This window comes from Haliotis asinina, chromosome 2 (assembly GCF_037392515.1).
Source record: "Haliotis asinina isolate JCU_RB_2024 chromosome 2, JCU_Hal_asi_v2, whole genome shotgun sequence".
Lineage (NCBI taxonomy): Eukaryota > Metazoa > Mollusca > Gastropoda > Lepetellida > Haliotidae > Haliotis > Haliotis asinina.
The window spans coordinates 86,858,612-86,882,086 of record NC_090281.1 but is presented as its reverse complement, the minus strand read 5'-3'; the positions used below and the strand labels follow the sequence as shown (position 1 = coordinate 86,882,086).

General features: G+C 39.8%; 1 protein-coding gene across 3 annotated transcripts; it reads left to right on the top strand.

The window, feature by feature from the left end:
• The first annotated feature begins 1,187 nt into the window (after window positions 1-1,187).
• LOC137274524 (E3 ubiquitin ligase Rnf121-like) lies at window positions 1,188-22,563 on the top strand. Of its 3 annotated transcripts, none has more exons than XM_067807759.1 (8): window positions 1,188-1,287; window positions 10,472-10,512; window positions 11,665-11,806; window positions 14,873-15,027; window positions 15,537-15,765; window positions 18,144-18,277; window positions 20,534-20,635; window positions 21,302-22,563. In XM_067807759.1, exons 1-8 carry the CDS (start codon window positions 1,225-1,227, stop codon window positions 21,420-21,422), a joined length of 987 nt encoding a protein of 328 aa, XP_067663860.1. In that variant the 5' UTR covers window positions 1,188-1,224; the 3' UTR covers window positions 21,423-22,563. The 3 variants fall into 3 exon arrangements, with proteins under 3 accessions (XP_067663860.1, XP_067663861.1, XP_067663862.1); XM_067807760.1 differs by lacking the exon at window positions 1,188-1,287 and adding an exon at window positions 4,989-5,085 and having other exon boundaries at window positions 21,302-21,596; XM_067807761.1 differs by lacking the exon at window positions 1,188-1,287 and adding an exon at window positions 8,164-8,294 and having other exon boundaries at window positions 21,302-21,609.
• The last annotated feature ends 912 nt before the right edge of the window (window positions 22,564-23,475 follow it).

Here is a 23,475-nt window from a genome sequence, read left to right as displayed (position 1 = left end):
TGTTTTGCCGGTTGTAGATCCAAAACGCTTTGTCCTCAAATGATAGAAAATCAACCGAATGATTGATTGGGATACGTGATTTGGATACATTAATTCGGCATGTTCTATTGAATGTGCCCAGTCTTTTCCTAAAAGCTGTTACCGTTCTATCGACATCTGGTTTTCTGTTTGTGTACAGTGTGGTTCAATAAGCACAAAATGTACCACATTCATGTCGATACCATGCTTGAATTAAGAGGCACTTGCCGTGAAGAAAACTTCCCACTGTATTGATAATTACAGTATAATACAAACTGTATCATTCAGTATTTGGATGTAACGGATACAGACGCTTGGGTTACGAAGCACTTGTCCGACACAAATGCGTTAAATCTCATATCAGGCTATCAGCCCTACCTCAGTAGCGATACTACAGGGCGTAGACTCATTTTCTGGTGTTACGTGAGTGATTGAGTGAGTGAGGATTTACCCCGCTTTCAGCAACATCACGGCCGTGGACACCAGACACATGAATCAACTGCCTATGTGGGGAATCGAACCCGGGTCATAAGTTTCACAAGCAGACGTATTTAAAAATCTCGGCTATCCTATCTCCGATGATTTTACTACAGTTCATCATGGTGGATGTTTGGACAATATAATTCTTTTGTTTGTTTTTTGTTTAACATTACAGGAGGCAATGTCCGGGGTACGTGTGGCAGTGCTCTGTAATGATACTCGAGTCTTGATCGGACAATCCAGTGATCGATATTATAAGCAGTAGTCATGTCGTCGGGATACGCTGACGCATGATCAACCAAGCCCGTTCTTCGCTTATTGCGACCAGCTTACGTTTAGCAAAACCAGAAATAAATATTTTAGGAGCGAAGAGATGTTCATACACATGACCGTACACGTGTAGTCTCTGCAGGCCTCTGTCAGACAGTTATGTAGTATTTTCATAACCAACTGTTGGAATCGCGTGGTCAGGGTCGAGTACATAGATGTACGTCGTTGTACATCTTGATTGGTGTTCATAAAGACAGTCCCTAGATTGACTCGAATATTCCACACATTTGCCATGTAATTATTATATTACAAATATTACTAGGTGTAACAGTAAACAACAACCGTAGCAACAAGTTCAACCTAAACGAGCACCCCATATATCCTATGTTGGGCCTCCATCGTTTTCTCCGGAAAATGCCATGGGACGTAACTCTGCCTTAGCGTGATTGATTCAAAATGGTTGCCCACGTAGACACGATACATGGACACGACCACGGACCGGCATTGCACAGTAATACGGTAGGCTTCAGGGTGCTGATAAACTCCATGATGAGGCGTATCTGAACTAGTGACAACCTTTATCTGTTCATTGCGGGTTAGATGGTTGTTGCAACTTGTTTGGGGATCATGTATCAGGCGATGTGCTCCAAATTTCGCAATATTGGCTACAAATTCTGTCACTTTCACTTGTCATGAACCACGTCCTTGCCAGTTTCTACTAACGGTGTATCTTTAATATGGGTAGTTTCGGACTTTGTTTATATGTAACTGTACATGTATAGGTGAAGTGTGAATGTACCCAGTGAACTGCATAAGGTGTTATCAAATGTGTGTATATGGCATATGAAAACACATCATGGGCTTATTATCACATGACAAAATTCGATCATCATGACCATAGACCTAGTTCCGTGGTACAAAATGGCGCTGCATAAGACAATAATTAGTCATCAGAAATCACCACCTTGCCTCCACTAGCAGCGGACACCGTATGGTGAAACATATTTATAGCCTAGTGTTGCATAATAGGGTTTATCATGCTCCAAACTAAGGATAATATCAGGGACACCTCCCACATAATTCCTTTCAGCAGTTTGTTGTAAACAAATACAGCATTTGTCTTATTTACATGCATTTATCACCTGCATAAATGAATGCAATTTGCTCTGATCATGCTAATGTCATATTCTGTTATGAATATGGTTTCCACTGATGTGATTCTTGGTTAGAATAGGCCCCTGCAACCTGTGATGGTTGTATGAAGCGATGAAATCGGTTGGCCATTCCCTGGCATTTGGTTAGTAGTGTGTCAGCATGTCCCAGCGTGGTTTGTTATTGTCCACATATTCACTCACCAGATAATGTAGCCCAAACTCAGTTATTTACACACCACAATTATGTAACTGGAACATTGCTGAATTCAGGATCAAACTCTTAAAACAAAGTGAGACAATGTGTACAAATAAACAAGAACAGAATTTGTTCAGAGGAATTTTTATCAGAATTTTAAAATATCTATTGGATCAGGATATATGTGTTAAGTATGTTAATGATGTAAAATGTTAATGTTATCTGTGTTGTAGGTTTTTACTTCTTTTGATTTTCCACATTCCTGAAATAGTTGCGTGTTTACATTGATTTGTTTATCTGTATTAATCACGTCTTTGACATGTATTTAGAAGTGCAATGCAGAAGAAAAGCAAAAGTCATCTTCTTTATTGAGAACAAAATGACATTTCACAAGAACACACTCCAAAACATTGTGTTAATCACAATAAACATGTTAACATCCATAAGTCTTGCCTTTCTTTGTTTTAATTATGTTTTTCAGTCTTATATTTATAAGCTTTTGAAAAATTGAAACTGAAAGTCAATTATTTCAAACTTTTACTAGTAACACACTGAACATGTTAATTACTTCTTAAGTGACACGTCCAGTGTGTTTTCACCTTCATTATATTTTATCATCCTGCAAATCAGAACTGACAGTACACACAATACGCAGATATTAAGGATTCTACCATTACTATGAAGGAAGATCTAATTTACTTAATCACACTAAACCACTGCACAGAATACTTTTCCATGAAATAGATTGTGTGTCAAGGAAGGCATTTTAATCAGAATAGAATGGAGGTTTAGATGTAACATTTACATATGTTTAATAACCAATAAAAATAGTCTCACAGTTCAGATCAGAACTTATTTATTTCCTAAAGGACTACCAGCATTCCCATACAGTACTGCCACTTGTATGATAAATTTATTTTATATCTGTACCAGAGCTTTGTTTCCATCTGTATGGAATATTTAATCTATCAGCACCATGTCTATACAGTGAGTAAATGCCACCATCTACAAGGAATTGTTTCAAGTCAAATCTAAATGTTAATTTTCTTTTATTAGCAGACATTACTTTGAAACCATACTTTAACTGACAGCTGTAATAATTATCATAACTGAAATGCTTTTAATTACTAAAATGAATCTACAGATGTGAAAACATGGAAGAAGGATATGAGATTATACCCACCTTAGCCTGCCACTGGCAAAGGAGATGTAATGATTAACTAACACTCATCAATAACATAAACACCAGCTGTGATTCGTTCAATGCTGTTATGACAATAGTTCACGGTCACATCCCTTTGTTTATGTCTACTGATTCCTCTAAAGATGACTTTTGAAAATCGCAAAATTTACGTTGGTCCTATTGTCCTAGGACTACTAAATGATAAATTTTCTGTGGTCCTGGTGGCCTGTGAATTTTGTATTGACTGTAAAGTAAATCTATGAATGTTATTTTGAACCAGTGAAGTACAGACAGGACCACTAATTATTTTCCACTCATAGGTCCTGTTCTCTAGTGGGAAATTTTGAAAGTTATTTTTTCCTAGTTGATGGTCACATTGTCACATATTTATACACGATATGTTTGGTAAAGGTAACCTTAAACTGGTAGCAGGAGAACATTATTTTAATTGTAGTGTTCTATACAAGATTGAACTGTACACTGTGATCATATTGTGTTATTAGTTTCATGATAATTATAGTAAAAGTAATTTGCCGCAGGCTGGTTTGAAGTGTTTAACTGAAGATATAGTAGTTCCTATAGGATTTGACCAAGGTATAATTACAATTATCAATGTGCAATTTCTTTTTCCATCTGAGAACCCTGATATAGCCTTAGAACTGTGACTATAAAATTAGACATGTAACAATAAGTGGGTTTCTCTGTCAGTTCCTAACTGCCTCATACTTGTCCTCTGAACAACACTGGGATTAGAAGGCAAAATTCCATGCTCATTCTGTCAGTCTATGAGTCAGGTTCAGTTATTCACAAGACAACGGGGGGGCAATGGGGTAGACTAGTGGTTAAGGTGTTTGCTTGTCACATCAACAATCTGGGCTCAGTTGCCAACATGGGCTAAATGTGTGAAGCCCATTTCGGGTGTTCCCCACTGTGATATCACTGGAATATTGTGAAAAGCAGCCTAAACCTTAAATATTGCTGACATGATCGACTGAAGTGTAAACCAACTAAAGTAAACTTAGGCTATATTTTTCATCTCTTGAACTATGTTTACAAGAAATTACATGTCTGAATTCAAAATATTTAAGAATAAAAGCATTCTTATACTAGTGTTACCTGAAATGTGGACACTGAAATCTAAAAATGCTAATTAGTATTTTTAGAGAAGACTTTCTGATATCAGTTACTGATAGGCATGGTGAGAGAGCTGTTGCGTCTCGGTTCATCTCACATGTTACTTGTTTTATATTTACCTACAGCAGGATACAGTCAGCAACAAGGTGATGTAACTTGATAAGATCGTGACATTTCACTGCACCCAGCTCCCTAGTGTTGTGTGACCATGCTAATAGCAGTATGTCGACCAGCCACAAGATGTAAAATCATGAATCATCAGTGACACACCATTTCTTTTAAAACTGGATATCTTGCTCACTACAGCTATACATATGTCTGTGGACATACCATCACAGGTCTCCTTAGAAAGATGTATCATCCAACAAATTCAAATGTCAATTATACTGTGAAAGTGAATGAAAGAAAGCAGTATTGACCATACAAGTGAAGGCACTATCTGCGTGTTGTCTCATAGAATCATGATGTCAGATTTATGATGTTCTAATGTTGATATTTATACCTGTAATCATGTAACATGCAAATCTTGCAATTCTAACTACTACAGGTGAGCTTGTACTAACTGCAGCACTACCTGCCTGCCATCTCATAGAATCATGCCTGTCAGAATTAGATTCCCGCGGTACCCCAGAGACCACTTCTCTATAGAGGTAGGGTATGTTGGGGTATCGTGTCCATGCCGTAGTTAGACATTTGTCTGTGGCTTCCGCTTCCTGGTGTTTCTGGTTCTGTGGCTCTCTCTTCTCACTATGGGTAGGGACTTCTTTCTACAACACAAAATTTTTGTTTCCTTCAGGCAAGGGAGGTAACTGATGAGAAAAGTCCAGCTATTCCCCTTGTCAATCTAGGATGGGATTACAGAGTGTTATATTTCATCTGGACTAACAGTAACGAGTCTGTATCAAGTTATAGACTGACATCTGGTTTAAAAACTGCTCTGCATTTTTGGGGCAACTGAATTATTTGTATTGTTTACTGAGCATTGACAGATACTTTCCAAATCTTTTCATGTTTTTAGTCTGCATGCTCAAGGAAGTTGATTTAGATACGGGTCTTGGTTATTTATCAGATTATTTTGAGGGAGTGCCAGCAGCTCTATTTTCTCTGAAGCACATTTCATCGAAGAGATATAGAGGGAAAAGTCCTGTGACAGCATGTCCATGAAATTCCAGTCAATTTTAGCAGTGGTGGAATCCAGACCTTCAAAGTCAATTAAATCTCTTACCTTGGAGTCTGAAGATGTGGACATAAGGTGTACTGTTTGGTTGTGGTCTTCAATGTTTTCATTTATGAGGATGCAACTTGGCACTTACCAACTTACACATGTCAGCTTGGCTATTCTAACTAATCTCAGGGAGGAGTAGAACGTCAGCTTTCATATGAAGTGTCAGTACTGTCATTGAGCTAGCAGCGTTTGTTCTGGTAAATGGTGCAGTCGCATCCCTAAGCATGGCCATAGATATAGGGTAAAGTAGTGCTTTAGATATTTTGTTTGAATTACTTTGGACTTTCAATAAAACAATTACTCAAATATGAACAAAATGAAATATATTTTGCATTTTAGACTTTACCATTTTAACATGTGTATTGATAATTGTTGCTGATATTGTCAGTAACATTCATTGACAAGACTATTTGATGATTGCTTGGGCACTGGGGATAGAGAATCATTCCTGATGTTTACAGGGTTGACGGGTATGCTGTGGAGCCTTACTTACAAGGAACTGCATTATGGCACACAAAAACTCAGTTGCATAAAATTTTTCTCTGTGAGAAATAAGTAAAAGAAGCTTAGGTCTGTGACATGTTGAGAATGGACAAATTTGAGGAATGTGCAGTGCTCAAGTACATGTAGAAACACGGCAAATATGTGTAAGCTGTCCATGAAGAGTACAAGACTACAACTGTCAGGAAGAATGCCCGTGCCCATGGCAACACAAAGGTGGCAGCACAGCATCACTATGGCATGGACAGCCTTTAGACATTCAGGAAGACCTGTCATGGCTACGACACTGGAAGTGATTCAGATAATGTACAATAAGTAAATTTCATCAAGACAATGCACAAGTTTTCCTGAAACACAACTACTGTCCCTGCTATAAGACTAGTAAGAGAAAGTGCTATGTAAGGCTATATTTCATATGTGGTTTTTAAAGGATTTAGGTGTTAGCGTGAGGGATGCATGGTGTTACCAGATTTCCTGTAGAATGCAGTGTAAAATGACGGTGAATTTGGTCCAGTCATGATGCAATCATGCTGAATTGGTTTTGCAGTGGGATCACTTCAGGAATTCAATTAACATGATTATAGGTCATGTATCACAATAGCTATGAAATATTTGTGATGTTAAAATAGGAGACAAAGAGTTTAAGGCAATGACTACTGAAAGGGTCAATCTTGTAAAGTCATTACAAAGTAGAATTAGAGGTAGCAATATTTTGCAATACATATCACATCATGTATTTCAATTTGTTGTCATGAAGAATTTCTCTCAGGACCTATTCCTAGTTAAAATATGTCATTTGTATGGTGGAAATATGTAGATTTATGCATGGTTCTTTTTTTATGTTCCGTTACAGAACCATATGTCTTCCTCTCTGCTTTAGCTGGCTTACCGCCAGTGGATCGTATCTGTGTTCCACAGTAATCTTGGTAATAGACAGCAAGACTATAACTTCCACTTTGAGAGGCAACAATGAACAAGGACTGCATTTGTCATAATTACATCAGACTCATAATATGTATGAATCTGTCTGGGGAAAAACATTTATTGATTTCAGAGGATGCGAATTACGTGTGGAAAATGCAAGGGATATTATCTGATAGAGATCTAGATAGAATATGCCCACTTTGGATTCAGAATTTGAAGAAAATCAATATTTGTGTTCATTTATTATGTTAATAGCCAACAATTCCTTTCTTATGTGAAGGAAGGATTTTGTACATTTTGCAACTTTTGAGCCATATGTTTTAAAAAGGAACATATTTCAGTAACAGACTGTAGTAACAGGTGGTTGGAAATATATACATGGCATGGTTACCTTGGAAACAGAAGGCATTGATGATGCGTCAGATCCATGTGTACAAAGTTGCCATGGTAACAAAATTGGCATGTACTAATACACTGATTCTGTGGACTTAACCAGTTGGACTAAGAGCGCAATATCAGGATTTACAGACAAAAGATCACAATGTTGAAGAAACTGGAATTTGTACATTTTGTCCAATGTTGTGACAGTTGGAAGTTGGAGGAATTCTCAGTAAATGAGAAAACTGAGTTTAATGCTGCTTCAGATGCATTATGTTCATTTAAGTAAAGGATTGGACACAAGTTATCCAACTTAGAAAACCCTCTCCCAGTAAAAAATTCCTGTTAGATCTGGCTGTGATGGTTATCAGTGGGAGGAAGCATAAAGTGATTTCGATTTCTGACATTTTCCAGTTTGGTGAAACCCTTAAGAACATGTATGAAGTTGAAAAATGCAGAACCACTGTTTGGATGGGCCAGGATTCAAACTCATAATCTCTGGTTTCTGGCCTGCCAACAGAATGCTTCTCTGCACTGCAAACTGTGAGACTGTCAGGTGCTAATGTTGAGTGAAACAGCTTACATGTTGAACTTCCCACATTACTTAGAACTATTGCATCTGTGCCATTAGCTATTGATTAGTACTGAGTCAACATATTCACAGAATTAGCATTATTGTAATCGGATGAGGTAAACAAGCAGGATGGGAAAGGCAGCCTTACAGGACACGACTACCTGTGACATTGTATGAAGGGAGTTTGATGTTCCTAGAAGGCAAAGAGGAGAGGTGATTGAAGGATGGAAGTTGGTAAGATGGCAGATGAGGTGGAGGTAGGTTGACATCATTGTGGACAATAAGATGGGCATTTTTGTTGAAGTAGATTAGGGTCTGGTATGTTATGAAACATGGGCATCATTGTTGGAAGAGCCTGAGGTTTTGGTCTGTTATTAAATCTAAGATGGTCATTGCTTTGGAAGTGGCTGAGGTTTTGGTCTGTTATGAAATCTTCTAAGATGGTCATTGTTTTGGAAGTGGCTGAGGTTTTGGTGTCTCAAGAGAAAGAATGGACTGTTTGGGGTCATGGAGATCTTCAAATGGGTATTTTTTGTGAAGTGAGTGCTAAGTTTTGTGTGATGGAGGACATTAAGGTGGGTGTTGTATATATGACAAAAGTAGTGTGATGAGGGCACAACATGAAGTTTTGTCTTGATGGTCGTTTTGTTGCCAGTAAGTGGGACATTGTTGGAATTTCTCAGATAGGTAGGTGGGACATTATTGGAATTTCTGAGATGGGTAGGTGGGACATTGTTGGAATTGCTAAGATAGATAGGTGAGGAACAGTTGTTTCATTGGAGTCACAAAGACATGGAGACTGTTCATGTTTTTTCGTGCTATCTGAAGGTATTGTAAATAATTGATTCTGGGTGGATACACTATTGACTATTGTAATATGAACAGCAAGTGTTAGGAACCACCAGAATAAATTTACAGTGTTTCTATTTCCTTGATGTCAGAATTAATGACTGCTTCAGGTATGTCGAAAAATCTTAAGGGTACATTCTAATGGCTTCGGCAAAACCTGTTTCCCTGATGTGTCAGAAAGAAGAGACAGCTGCTTACAAATAGGCCTTCTGGTCTGCTGGTTCTTGTGTTCATGCATGTAACACTTTTTGTTTTGAGGATACCCTGTGTTCATCACCATGAATAAGTAAGCTTCCTTTGGGGTTGTGACATATGTTTAACAGTAACCCTGGTGAGGCAAGTAAGCATATAGTTTACACCACAGTGACAAAGTTTGTTGCTGGACAGGGTGTGCATCATGTGCCATTATCACACAGCTGTCTGCTCCCTGCATGTCTGCAATGTATGGTGTGCACTGTATTCATGCTCAGATGTGAGACTCATTTCATGTCTATATGCTATAAGTGACCTCCTTTCATAACAGATAGAGACACCTAGCTACTTGAGTGCAAATTGGTCCATTCAGATACCGAACACGATAAACATGACAAACCCTGAGCTCAAGCCTAATTAGATTCCAGAGTTATTTCTCAAAAAAATTAAGTTCTTCTCTGTGAAACAAATTTGAAATGAGCTGTAGATCAGCTTGATTTGATAAACATGTCTTCCCTGCCGTGGCCTGTGACATGGTGTTTGATGATGAACACACTCTATGTTAAACCATGGATTATTGACAATGTACTGGGGATGGACTAAATCATCTTCCACATGATATCATGTGTCTCTGAACATGCTGAATAATGCATGTCCCGCATGGTTCCTGTTTTTTTTGCCATTAGCATAGAGAGTAGTATTCTACTTTGTGGGCTACTGGTCACAACTTATATAAGTTTGGTGTTGTTAATTTGATGTAGGCAATCAGATCTTACTGCTTGCTTCTGCTGACAAACATCTGAGAACATCCCACTGTAAGTCTCATTATACAATGCGAAACTCTTCATGAGAATAATTTTTGTTAAACTATTTGCAGTTGCATGATGAGAAAGTTCATTGTGCTTTTTCCACATTTGATAAGTGATATAGTTTGTTCAGATGAATGGTCGTTCTCAAATAACCTCGGGTGGGATGTCCTCAGGCATTTTTGTAATAACAGCAGAAACTAAGATCTGATATCTACCTCTGAAATAAAAGATAAGACATTTCTTCAAATCTTACGAATCAGCAATGGCAAAACAGACTAGTGATAACGGCACTTATTTATATATATATGTCCATACTGACACAGATACTAAGTATATGAACACAGTTTATTCAGTTAATAAACTGACTACATATCTTTAGGAGAGTATTAAGCTGATGATGATTATTCATGTAAAAATCCTTTGTATTAATCTTGTATCACCATGGTAACCAAATTCATGTGATTCTTACATTTGTCATTATTATACTAATTAGTGTTAATGCTGTTCCTTTTATCTGACACAAGTAGGTCTTTATCAATGTGACCTTAACCAAATGCATAATATTTATTTTCCGTGTGTTTCAGACGATTGACATGTCAAAATTGTCAGAGAAAGAAAGATGGCGGTGAGTTGATGAATCTGTTTTAATTACATAATTAACCAAGGTTGTAGTTCAAGAGGTAATTGAACTTCGTTGTGATTGTGACCAAAGCCCAAGAAAAAAGTGTCAGAATTTTTAGAACCACAGGAAGGTGCCCATGATAAGATGTGTTGTATATGGTTCATATGACCATAAGCTCATTTAAAAAAGGCGTAAGAGTCAAAAAGAAGGTGTACTATGAATTATCAGTGTGGCCAAGAGTCCAAGAGTAGGGGTCTCAGACTAATTCTCTGGCATAAGTACTTACAGTCTACACACCTGGACACCAGTGCTGACTTACGGTATGTATAACAATGGCCGCAAGCTAATTTGCATATTGCATTGCCATGATTCCTACACAGTTTCCCTTTTATGATAATAAACACATATTGCACAATCAGAGGAGACTTTCCTCATTTACATTTTTTTTAATTTTATATATTTTTCAATAATTATTGTTTGTTTTACTATAACCACAGGTGCAATGAAAAGTATGACAATTTACTTGTACTACATGACTGTATAACTAGCTCACTACATGTTCCTTTTGGCTGATACGGCTGACATGACTAATGAGGTATTTTCCACAAGAAGCTCTGATCAGTGTATTGGGAGCATTAACACGTGTGTCACACCCTTGATCTTCCAGACATATTAATGCTAGGTGATATGCCTGTATCAGCCAATCAATCACATGACATATATTATCAGGTAGGGGATTATTGGGCAGGGATTATTCATGTAATATTCTCTGTGTGATCGATTCTGTTAGACTTTGGTTGGCAATCATACATAGTATGTAAGTCCAAGTTTATCTTCACAAATCCAACAAGTAGATCAGCCAGAACCGTCACCAGATAACCAGTGATGCCAGTTTATGGAAGTAAAGCAGTAGAAATATGCAGCTGAATTATACATGATGCCCCTCATACATACATCACAGAAAATGTCATTACGAGCACACTGTGATATCGGTAGAATGCTGTTGAAAGCATTGTTTAGATCAACTCATTCACTTATTAGTAGCTTAAATAAGACATTAAGTCAGTACTGTTTGGTTTGTTTGAGATTACATGCAGCAACCACAAGACACTGGATGTAGGGTGTGACATGTTCCTATGTATGTTACTGTTGCAGGATCGAACATCAGAGGCTCCATGAAAAGCACCGGGGCCATGAGACCATGCATGCAGAGATGGCCCTGATTCTCTTGGCCACACTGGTTGTAGCACAGATACTGCTGGTGCAGTGGAAGGCTAGACACTTCAGGTCATACCAGGTAGTAGACACTTCAGGCCATACCATTTAGCAGACACTTCAGGTCATACCAAGTAGTAGACACTTCAGGTCATACCAGGTAGTAGACACTTCAGGTCTTACCAGGTAGTAGGCACTTCAGGTCATACCAGGTAGTAGACACTTCAGGTCATATCAGGTAGTAGACACTTCAGGTCTTACCAGGTAGTAGGCACTTCAGGTCATACCAGGTAGTAGACACTTCAGGTCATATCAGGTAGTAGACACTTCAGGTCATACCAGGTAGTAGGAACTTCAAATCATACCCGGTAGTAGGCAGTTCAGGTCATATTAGGTAGTAGTCACTTCAGGTCATACAAGGTAGTAGACACTTCAGGTCATACCAGGTTGTGCGCACTTCAGGTCATACCAGGTAGTAGGCACTTCAGATCATACCCAGTCCGGTAGTAGACACATGAGGCCATACCATGTAATACATCCAGGTGTTTCAGGTCATGCTATGTAATGCATCCAGACATTTCTGATCATGCCATGTATTACTACGAGACACCTCAGGATATACCATGTAATACTCCCAGACGTTTCAGATCACACCATGTAATACATCCTGACACTTCAGGTTATGCCATGTAATTATGTATGACAACTTCTGAAAATGCAACATATGTCATATTTGGGATTTCACTTTCTTAGTAAAGTACAAATTCTAGTACTTTTTCGGTTGAGTCCCATCCAGGATTCGAACCCGCACCCTCAGAGTCAGGCACCTAATCGCCAGCACACAAAGTCAGCCGCCTAGCCCGCTCAGCCACCGCGACTTCCACAAAAATGAAAGTCGGACAACTGGTAGTCTAGACTGCGTACTTTGTGTACCCCTCTGATGAGTGTAAATTGGCACGGCTCCCACGGCCGAAAGCTATGATTACACGATGCCATTTAGAAAGTGGTCAAATGCAACATATGTCATATTTGGGATTTCACTTTCTTAGTAAAGTACAAATTCTAGTACTTTTTCGGTTGAGTTCCATCCAGGATTCGAACCCGCACCCTCAGAGTCAGGCACCTAATCGCCAGCACACAAAGTCAGCCGCCTAGCCCGCTCAGCCACCGCGACTTCCACAAAAATGAAAGTCGGACAACTGGTAGTCTAGACTGCGTACTTTGTGTACCCCTCTGATGAGTGTTGCATTTGACCACTTTCTAAAAGTACTAGAATTTGTACTTTACTAAGAAAGTGAAATCCCAAATATGACATATGTTGCATTTGACCACTTTCTAAATGGCATCGTGTAATCATAGCTTTCGGCCGTGGGAGCCGTGCCAATTTACACTCATCAGAGGGGTACACAAAGTACGCAGTCTAGACTACCAGTTGTCCGACTTTCATTTTTGTGGAAGTCGCGGTGGCTGAGCGGGCTAGGCGGCTGACTTTGTGTGCTGGCGATTAGGTGCCTGACTCTGAGGGTGCGGGTTCGAATCCTGGATGGGACTCAACCGAAAAAGTACTAGAATTTGTACTTTACTAAGAAAGTGAAATCCCAAATATGACATATGTTGCATTTGACCACTTTCTAAATGGCATCGTGTAATCATAGCTTTCGGCCGTGGGAGCCGTGCCAATTTACACTCATCAGAGGGGTACACAAAGTACGCAGTCTAGACTACCAGTTGTCCGACTTTCATTTTTGTGGAAGTCGCGGTGGCTGAGCGGGCTAGGCGGCTGACTTTGTGTGCTGGCGATTAGGTGCCTGACTCTGAGGGTGCGGGTTCGAATCCTGGATGGGACTCAACCGAAAAAGTACTAGAATTTGTACTTTACTAAGAAAGTGAAATCCCAAATATGACATATGTTGCATTTGACCACTTTCTAAATGGCATCGTGTAATCATAGCTTTCGGCCGTGGGAGCCGTGCCAATTTACACTCATCAGAGGGGTACACAAAGTACGCAGTCTAGACTACCAGTTGTCCGACTTTCATTTTTGTGGAAGTCGCGGTGGCTGAGCGGGCTAGGCGGCTGACTTTGTGTGCTGGCGATTAGGTGCCTGACTCTGAGGGTGCGGGTTCGAATCCTGGATGGGACTCAACCGAAAAAGTACTAGAATTTGTACTTTACTAAGAAAGTGAAATCCCAAATATGACATATGTTGCATTTGACCACTTTCTAAATGGCATCGTGTAATCATAGCTTTCGGCCGTGGGAGCCGTGCCAATTTACACTCATCAGAGGGGTACACAAAGTACGCAGTCTAGACTACCAGTTGTCCGACTTTCATTTTTGTGGAAGTCGCGGTGGCTGAGCGGGCTAGGCGGCTGACTTTGTGTGCTGGCGATTAGGTGCCTGACTCTGAGGGTGCGGGTTCGAATCCTGGATGGGACTCAACCGAAAAAGTACTAGAATTTGTACTTTACTAAGAAAGTGAAATCCCAAATATGACATATGTTGCATTTGACCACTTTCTAAATGGCATCGTGTAATCATAGCTTTCGGCCGTGGGAGCCGTGCCAATTTACACTCATCAGAGGGGTACACAAAGTACGCAGTCTAGACTACCAGTTGTCCGACTTTCATTTTTGTGGAAGTCGCGGTGGCTGAGCGGGCTAGGCGGCTGACTTTGTGTGCTGGCGATTAGGTGCCTGACTCTGAGGGTGCGGGTTCGAATCCTGGATGGGACTCAACCGAAAAAGTACTAGAATTTGTACTTTACTAAGAAAGTGAAATCCCAAATATGACATGTTGCATTTGACCACTTTCTAAATGGCATCGTGTAATCATAACTTCTGAAAAGGACATCCATTCCATCTAAAGCACTTTAGGGCTTTTTAATGTCAGTATTTCAGTGTGGATTTCCCACAAACTCATTGATAACATATTGGACTGACTTTAATCAATATTGCCAGTCTACCATTCAGCCTTTTTGATACGTCACATTCTGGCTGGCCAGTCTGACCTAGTAGCATAGCCAGTCAGATCAGCAAGTAGAAATCAAGGACAGATAATTTATAATCACTTAGTAGTATGAATATGGATCTTAGGTTAGTGACAGGTTCCTGTCTTTGTTTCTAATGGTGATGTTTTACTTGTCCAGAGGGCTACCCTGGTGGGGATGTGGCTGATCCCCATCGTCTTCTGCCTCAAGTTCTGGTGGATGAGATTTGTGTGTGTGTGGGCCATGTTCTCCTTTATCACTGGATACATCGTCTTTAGGGCTTCCAGAAAACCACTCTCAGGAGACACACCAAGGTCAGTTAACGATAGTTTCAGTGAGATGCACAAGGCCAGTTTATGTCAGATCCTTTCTCAACTATGTTGGTATCGAGACAGGTTAAGATGTCAAGACAAGTCACAGCAAAATGTAAATCAAAAGAACATTAATACTCAAGGTTAAAATTGGTTCACCACAAGCTATGCTACTGTGAAAGACAGCAAATTAGCCACTTGCGCAGACATGATTGATTGGCTGATTATGTGTCCTTCTATATTCAATGGAGGGATGATTTCTCATATCAGTCACTAGATTTTCTGGTCCAGACATGAATGGGCTGCTGTCACATAGATGGAATATTGATGAGTGAAAAAGGTTTTTAAAAATATTCAATGATGAATTCCTTTATACTTGGCAACAGAAAGATACTTCTCTAGGAAACGTGTTGTATCTGCTTATTTCTGAAATACTGTTGAAACAATGTTAAACATGTCTTCTTAACCTAAGCAAACGTTGAGATCATGACTTAGCTGTCCTTCTGTTTCAGACTGGTGTACAAATGGTTCCTCCTTATCTTCAAGCTGAGTTATGCAGCAGGAGTTCTTGGTTACCTTGTCGTCATGTTGACCATATTTGGCATCAGCATGTTGTTCCTTGTCAAACCACAGACTGGCATGGACTTTGGGCTCCTCACACTATTTTATGGATTATATTTTGGGGTGGTATCCCGAGACTTTGCAGAAGTCTGTTCTGAGTTCATGGCAGCACACATAGGGGTAGGTTGTTATTGATGCCTTATATTTGAACCTTGGGGGTTTTAAGGTTAGGACTGTACACAGTAACTTGGGTAGTCAGACCTAGTCACTTACTAACAGATTGCTGCATTATATCCCAGTGACATGAAGTTTGCTCATGATATCAACCACTTCGGGGTCTGATCTGACTGGATTGTACAGAGTAAACAGTCATATAGCTGGAATATTCCTGAGGCTATAAATAAATCAACCAATGCTCATAAACTCAGCAAAAATAAAAACTTTACACTCATTGTTTTTCAAATAATGTTTTGAAACTTTACTTGAAAGAGTTCTTGTTGTGATTATGGTTAAATGCATTGTCAAGGGTGCATTGTTACGTCACACATTCCTTCCACTGGTCGGGCCTACGTAGCAAGGGGGAAAGCACTGCACACTAAAATCACATTTCCACGTGCCACAACTCACGTGACCTATTAATTTGCAGTGCCACGAACGTCAAACATTCAGCGTGAACGTGCCATTGGCATGCAGAATACAGGAACGTCCATCACTGATGTTGTGAGGGTTATGGGATGCAGACAACAGACCATCCATAATCTCCAGACACGTATCCATCAAACTGGCACCATAACTGACCGCCCCCGTCCTGGTCGACCATGTGTGATGTCACATGCAGAAGACCGACAGATTGTCTTACGTCTTTTGCGTAATCGGTTTGTCAATGCCACATCCACCGGGAATGTATTGTTTGGAGGTCGAGTGACTGCCCAAACCATTCGAAATCACCTGCGCTCTGTTTGTCTTCATGCACAGCAACCATATCGTGGACCAGTTCTAACACTTTTGCCATTGATGCCAACGTCGTCTCTTGGCTTGACGGCACCTGAGATGGATCCAGCGAGATTGGAATAGGGTTGCATCAAGGTTCGCATTAACCTTTGCTGATGGAAGGGTTAGAGTTTGGAGAAGACGAGGAGAACGCAATGCCTAGTGTTGCGAACAGGAAGTGGATCGATTTGGGGGCAGTTGCGTTATGGTTTGGGGTGATATCAACAGTCATGGTTGATCCTGACTCATTGTCATCCAGGGAAACCTTAATGCGGCAGCATACAGGGATCAGGTGCTCGTTCCAGAGCTTCATTCATGGCAGCTCATGGCCCAGGTCTGACTTTCCAATTGGATAACACCAGACCTCATATGGCCAATTTAAGAAGGAATTTCCTGAGGAACGCTGGCATCAATTTCATGGAGTGGCCCTCAAGATCTCCCGACTTCAACCCCATAGAGCATGTGTGGGATGTGTTAGGCAGGCAGCTCCATCAAGTAAGGAACCTTCCACAGAACTTGCAGGAGCTTGGTGCCATGTTGGTACAAATATGGCACCACATTCCCCAAGCTATATTCAGACGCATCATCCAATCCATGAGGAGATGTTGTATCACAGTTGTGAACGCCCATGGAGGACACAACTGATATTGACATGATTCATTAAGTTGTGGCCCACAGTTTTTATCATGGACATTGTAGTCACATTTCCGGTGGAACCGATTCCATGACAAACATGATGTGTATGCTATAACATCTTTAATGAAAAGAAAATTGAATACAATCGTTATTTCAAAATCATTTTCCAAAATGTTCAAATTATTGACTTTGAAACGAGTGTCAATTTTTCATTTTTGTTGAGTTTATTTGTATCAAGTTTTCCTTGACTGTCTATTGACTCCCCAACGTCAAGTTTCAGTACAAGTGGGTTAGTCGTCTTGTCTCTTTTCTGAACAGCTGTTAGTATTCCACATTGTTGTAAATTGTTTTGACCTTTGAACTGTAATGTAAAATTTATCTTTTACGACTTATAATGTAATGTGTTGATCCAGAATGTAATTGCAACAGATTTTTTCATTAGAGAGAATGCTTCTATAAATCATTCACTGAAACACATGCAGCACAGTGTGCATCTCATGATGCATGCTTGATTCCAACAAAAGCGTGTTGTGTGCAGCTTGGGTCATGTGATACTGGTGGAAGGCGGGGTCAGGCAGCTGTGTGATGCTTGGGTCGTGTACTGGTGGAAGGCGGGGTCAGGCAGCTACCGGTATATGATGCTTGGGTCATAAAATGGTGGAAGGCAGGCTTAGGCAGTTTGTTAATGGAAGTGTTCTCCTTTGAGGGGGATCCCTGTCAACATTGTATTTCAGTTCAAGAATTGGTATTGTGTGTAATGCAAGATAGATAAGTATATAACTATCAAACATAGTAGGACTGGAAATATTCAGTTGCTCTTCATAACTATTAATAATATGATTAGTTTCAAAATAATAGCTGTATATTATACATGTTTTACAAGATTTGCTTTGTCTTAGCATGATAGTATTTCTGTTTGGTTATTTTTTCAGTATTACTCCAGCACAGGCCTTCCGTCCAAGAGCCTGGATCCTAACATCTGTGCAGTGTGCGGCAACCAAATACTAGTAATCAGTAATGAAGATGCCATCATAGAAAAAACATGCAGATTGTCATGTAATCATGTGTATCCTTTGTCAACTCCATGCTGCTTCCTCTGAAGCATGTTAAAGCCTGGCTGATGCATCAAGAAATATTCCCACGTTCACCATGTTTGTCTTCCTAGGAGTGTACAATTGTTGCACCATTCTTTTACTGACAGATGACTGCAGTAGTTTCTATTCACTCTTTTAGCTTCCTGGATATTCGGTCTGGCATCCAGAGTCTGTGGTATCTGGAGAACACATCTCCTCATAAATCAATTAACCAATGAAGCTGAAACTTTACATATGTGTTCCCTGAAATGATGAATGGCGGCAGTGGACATAACTGAATTTAATCCTTATTCAAACTATATTGTACTTTGGTACATGTGTAGTTAGTTACAGGACTAGACATGTACAATATATGTCTATGAAAAGATATTATCAATTCAATTTAAATGTTGGGTCCACTTGTTATGCCTAAGACCCGAGGTTGATTCCCCACATATAGTATTCCCAGAAATTATTGAGAATCATGTTGCGTCATGTAACTCATTACGTTTATTAACTTCTGGCGTTTTACTTACCTAAACATGTTAAAACATCATCCTTTTACAGTCTCAGTCTTGTTTTAGTACTTTGTTAGACCTCCTCGCTCAGCAATGCATGCCTGAATACGCCTAGGCACACTACCCATCAAAGTTTGTAGGTAATCATGTGACAGGGTATCCCAATATTGGACCACCTCAGCCTTCATATCTTCAATATTTCTCAGTCCCTTTTGGTTTATTCTGTCCTTCATGACTCCCCACACATTCTCAATTGGGTTTAGGTCTGGGCTGTAACTGGGCCAGTCTAAAACTTGAACATTTTCGCCTGACAACCACTGTTTTGTGTAGCGCGCAGTGTGTTTTGGGTCATTATCATGCTGAAAAATCCAATCATCTTCATACAATGTTTGTGCTGTCGGAAGAAGGTGACCTTTTAGAATGTCAACGTATCTTTCTTTTGTCAAGTTTCCTGTGAAAACACACAATGGCGTCACTCTGCCAGCCGATATGCCACCCCACATGTGAAACTTCGGGCTGTGTTTTGGTCGCTGGTAGATAGGTTTGACAGTATCTTTGGTCCAAATTTTCACACAATTAGGGAAAAGCCAAACAGAACTTTCATCCGAAAAGAAAACATTATCCCAATCTTGATTTTCATGAGCCCGACACCAGTTTAAACGTTTTTCCTTTTGTGCATCTTTCATCAACGACGAGGGAATTCCTCATTTTTTCACCCAATTAAGTCTCTGTAATTCCTGCCGAACTGTTTCATTGCATACCTGAGGACTTCCTCTGCTAATCATTTCATTTCTGATGTTCTCAACACTTTTCAATTTGCCCCTACTCACAATCTGCCCAAGTCTTCAGCGATCCACAACACTGAATGTCCTAGGCCCTGCTTTGTGCTCTATCCTGGTTCCTGTTTGAATATTCTTCAAAGTTCTGTATACTGTAGACAGAGGAATACCATGTCTACAAGCTAACACTTTAGCATCAGCCTCACCCCTTTCAAAATCATCTAGAATAAGCTTTCTTTTCTCTCTTGCTGGAAATTCTGCCATGTCAACACAGGAAGCGGTCTGCTCAGAAAAGGGAGATAACTCTTGACGTAATGAGCTGTCTTCAAAGCCTTCAAGAGTTGTCTCCCTTATTTAGTATGCTTAGTGCATAGTGAAAGCCCTTTTTCCAATCTTAGCATCATTAGAAAAAAAACAAAGATTTTCTCAATAATTTCTGGGAACACTGTAGGTGCATTGCATGAAGCCCATTATTGGTGTCCTCCACTGTGATATTGCAGGAATATTGCCAAAAGTGGCATAAAACCATACTCACTCACTCACCCAGAAAACACCCACCCACCCACTCACTCTTTGATCAAACTGGAGGTTGAAACTTCTTATGACACAGATGTCTTTTGTTGTAGGTATAATGAAACTTACTGTTTGTATGTGTGTTGTGTGAGCTAAACAACATGTATTAGTATGTGAGTTCAACACACATTTTTTATTTTAACATTTTGAATTTTGACCCACATTTAACCATTGCATTTGTACCATTCTCCTAAATTACTTCAAAATGGACTTTGCCTCAATGAAGAGTGTAACATGCCTGTTCCAGAGTGTGTTGGTGAGGTTCCAGTCCTTATTTCAGTGTGGTCTAAGGGAAGGTGAGCTACAGTACTATGGCACTGGGTGTGCACACATTTCATCAAGTTTTGTAACGTTTTCATATGACCTTGACCTGAACCAGATTCCATGAGTTCTGTATACGAGGATGGTGCATTGTGGGAAAGAAACAGACATGTCCATACTGCAAGGAGAAAGTAGACCTGAAGAGGATGTTCCCAAGTCCGTATCCTTTACTCTCAAAATATAACATGTGTTACGTGTGCCTGCAATGTTGGCTGTCACAGGTGAGTTTGTTATAACTGAGATAACCTTTCATTCATTGAATACAAGGAAGTTACTTAATGGAGATTACACTTCTCAGCAAAGAATAGAATCTAGAAGTTACTTAAGGCTGGTATAAGTATCTTAATGTGAATTCCATGAAGGATTCAAATGCGCCCTCTCACAGTCAGGAACCTAACTGCCAGCACACAAAGTCAACAATCTAACCCAACCAGCCACCACTTCTTCAATTTGTGTATTTAGAAAAGCTGCTTGAGCAAACATTCAGAAGCAGCTGCCAACTTAGGCCTTTAGGTGAGAAAAGTCAAATTTGGACAGAAAACTCGTATATTTATATTAAATTTGAAACTGTATCAGCATAAAGTGTATGGTCTGTAGGTGTAGACTTTGTTATCAAGCTGTATCAATTAATCATATTGTACCCTGGTTGATCTAGTGCTACTACTATTACTTTTTTTGTGTGCCTGTGTTCAAGTCGTAAAGAAATACATCACCAGAATGCAGCTGATACTCCGAACCTGTGATCATGTTGTCATCATTCATGTATCCTATGTATCTGGAAGACTTCAGATTACTATTTAATCCAACTGCCTTAACTCTTGTCAAGATGGGAACGTACCAATGTTATGTATGGAAATCTGTTGGACTGGATTCGATACCTGGTTGCTTGGCAACCAGTCATCATCCTCCTTGTGCAGGGAATAAACTGGGCACTGGGCCTGGAATGAGCAAGCACCTGTTGCCAAGCTGATCAACGCCAGTATGAGAGACCGTGTTGAAGTGTGTCTGTCTACATCTGTCTTATGTCGTCATCATTTATTTGCATGTGATATGTTTTATAAGTTATGAATTGAAGGAGTCCCTGTATGGGTTGTCATTTGTAAATAAACACATCAATAAAAAATCAGTTACTTTTAGATTTTTCACTGTATGTAATACATTTCCCATACAGAGTGGCCTAATTCAAGAGATGGAACAGTCTGTATTTCTGTCAGGCCTGTCTCATACTTCGCAACATGCAAAGCACCACATTCTGTAGACTGGGGTCATGTCTTTGCTGACAAATGAATAGGTGTGACCAGATCATCTTGGGCCGCAATTTGGTTTTAGTGTTTATTCATTGGCTACCTTGAAGAAGAAAGGAAATGGCTACTTGTATTCAGTATGTTTGTGAAAACAATATCGCTCTCACAATTAATCTAAACCCAACTGAATTCTTTCCTTTACCTACGCCACAGATTTATAAGGAAACTTTTGAGTTGCATACATCTATGAATTGCACAAAACGTGGCAGCAATCGTGTTTGAAAGGAAATGGATCTGCACTGCCTATATTTGCATGGCTCAGATGTCTGGGTGAGTGAGATTAGTTTTACGCCACACTCAGCAGTATTCCAGCTATGTCAGCGGTCTGTAAATAATCGAGTCTTGGACCAGACAGTCCAGTGATCAACATTAGCATTGATCTGCGCAACTTGGAACCGATTACGTGTCAACCAAGTCAGCCAGTCTGACCACCCGATCCCTTTAGTCACCTCTTACAACAAGCATAGTCGCCTTTTATGGTGATGTCTGGGATTCAGATTTTGTGTTCTGTGGCACTTCAGAAACCTTTCATTGTTCCCTGATTATTTCTGTCAGCATCATATGCATTCACCAAACATACCTACACTGGAAGGAGTTGTGGAAATGTGGACAAGAAGTAGTATGTCCTGATCCTTGTTTCAATAAGGTCAACAAATGTTTCTAGCTGTTCTGGACATTAATAACCCATAGCATTGTTTCCAAAATCACAGATTCAGAATCTTGTTGGATTTTAAGTAAAATTCTGCTTATCTTTTGATGTTGACAATAAACATATATAACATAGTATACATAATTTCTGGTTTACTGCCCTATGTTTTAATACATACTCTTACACTAATATCAGAGTTATTTAAATTGTACTAACCAATTACTAGACTGAAAATCAAACAAGAGTAACTTGAAGCAATAATCACTCTAAATGGAGTATTTGCCAACCCAACGTTCAGTGTGGTCAGACAGTGGATAGGAGCAGCTCTCTAGCACATGCAACAGTGTGCCAGGTTGATGTGTGGTGAGAGACCCAGTAGCATGGATGTCATGCTGACAAATTATGTAGTAATTTTACACGCAAACCCAAAATCTTTGAGTAGAGCTGAACAGTGAAAGGATACACCTTATGTCGACAAAGGGAATGACATTGTTGCCCTTTGGTAAGGTAGAAACACATCACTGAGACATGATGGTATGTACTCAGCCAAGTAGTGTTTGACCATCTAGTCACCTCATAACCTGTGAAGATAGGGTCAGAACTGGTCTTCAGTAACCCATGTTTGTCACAGGATTGGGTGGTACAATTCACTGACTTGGTTGACGCGTTACTGGTTCCCATTTGTGCAGATTGATGCTCATGCTGTCATCACTGCATTGCCTGATCCACGATTATACAATGCCATTTAGAAAGTGGTCAAATGTAACATGTTATATTTGGGATTACACTTTCATAGTAAAGTACAAATTCTAATTTGGGATTGAAACCCACACCTTCAGAGTCGGGCACCTAATCGCCAGCACACAAAGTCAGCCGTATGACCAGCTCAGCCATCACAACTTTCACCACCATATAGCTGGAATATTGCTGAGTGTGACATTAAAACAAAAGTGTTCTACAACTAGCATCAGTTGCTGGGGAGGGTCTTGGACTTCTCATACCAGTTGCACCATAATCCAATTGTATCTTGTTAAAGATGCAAGATGC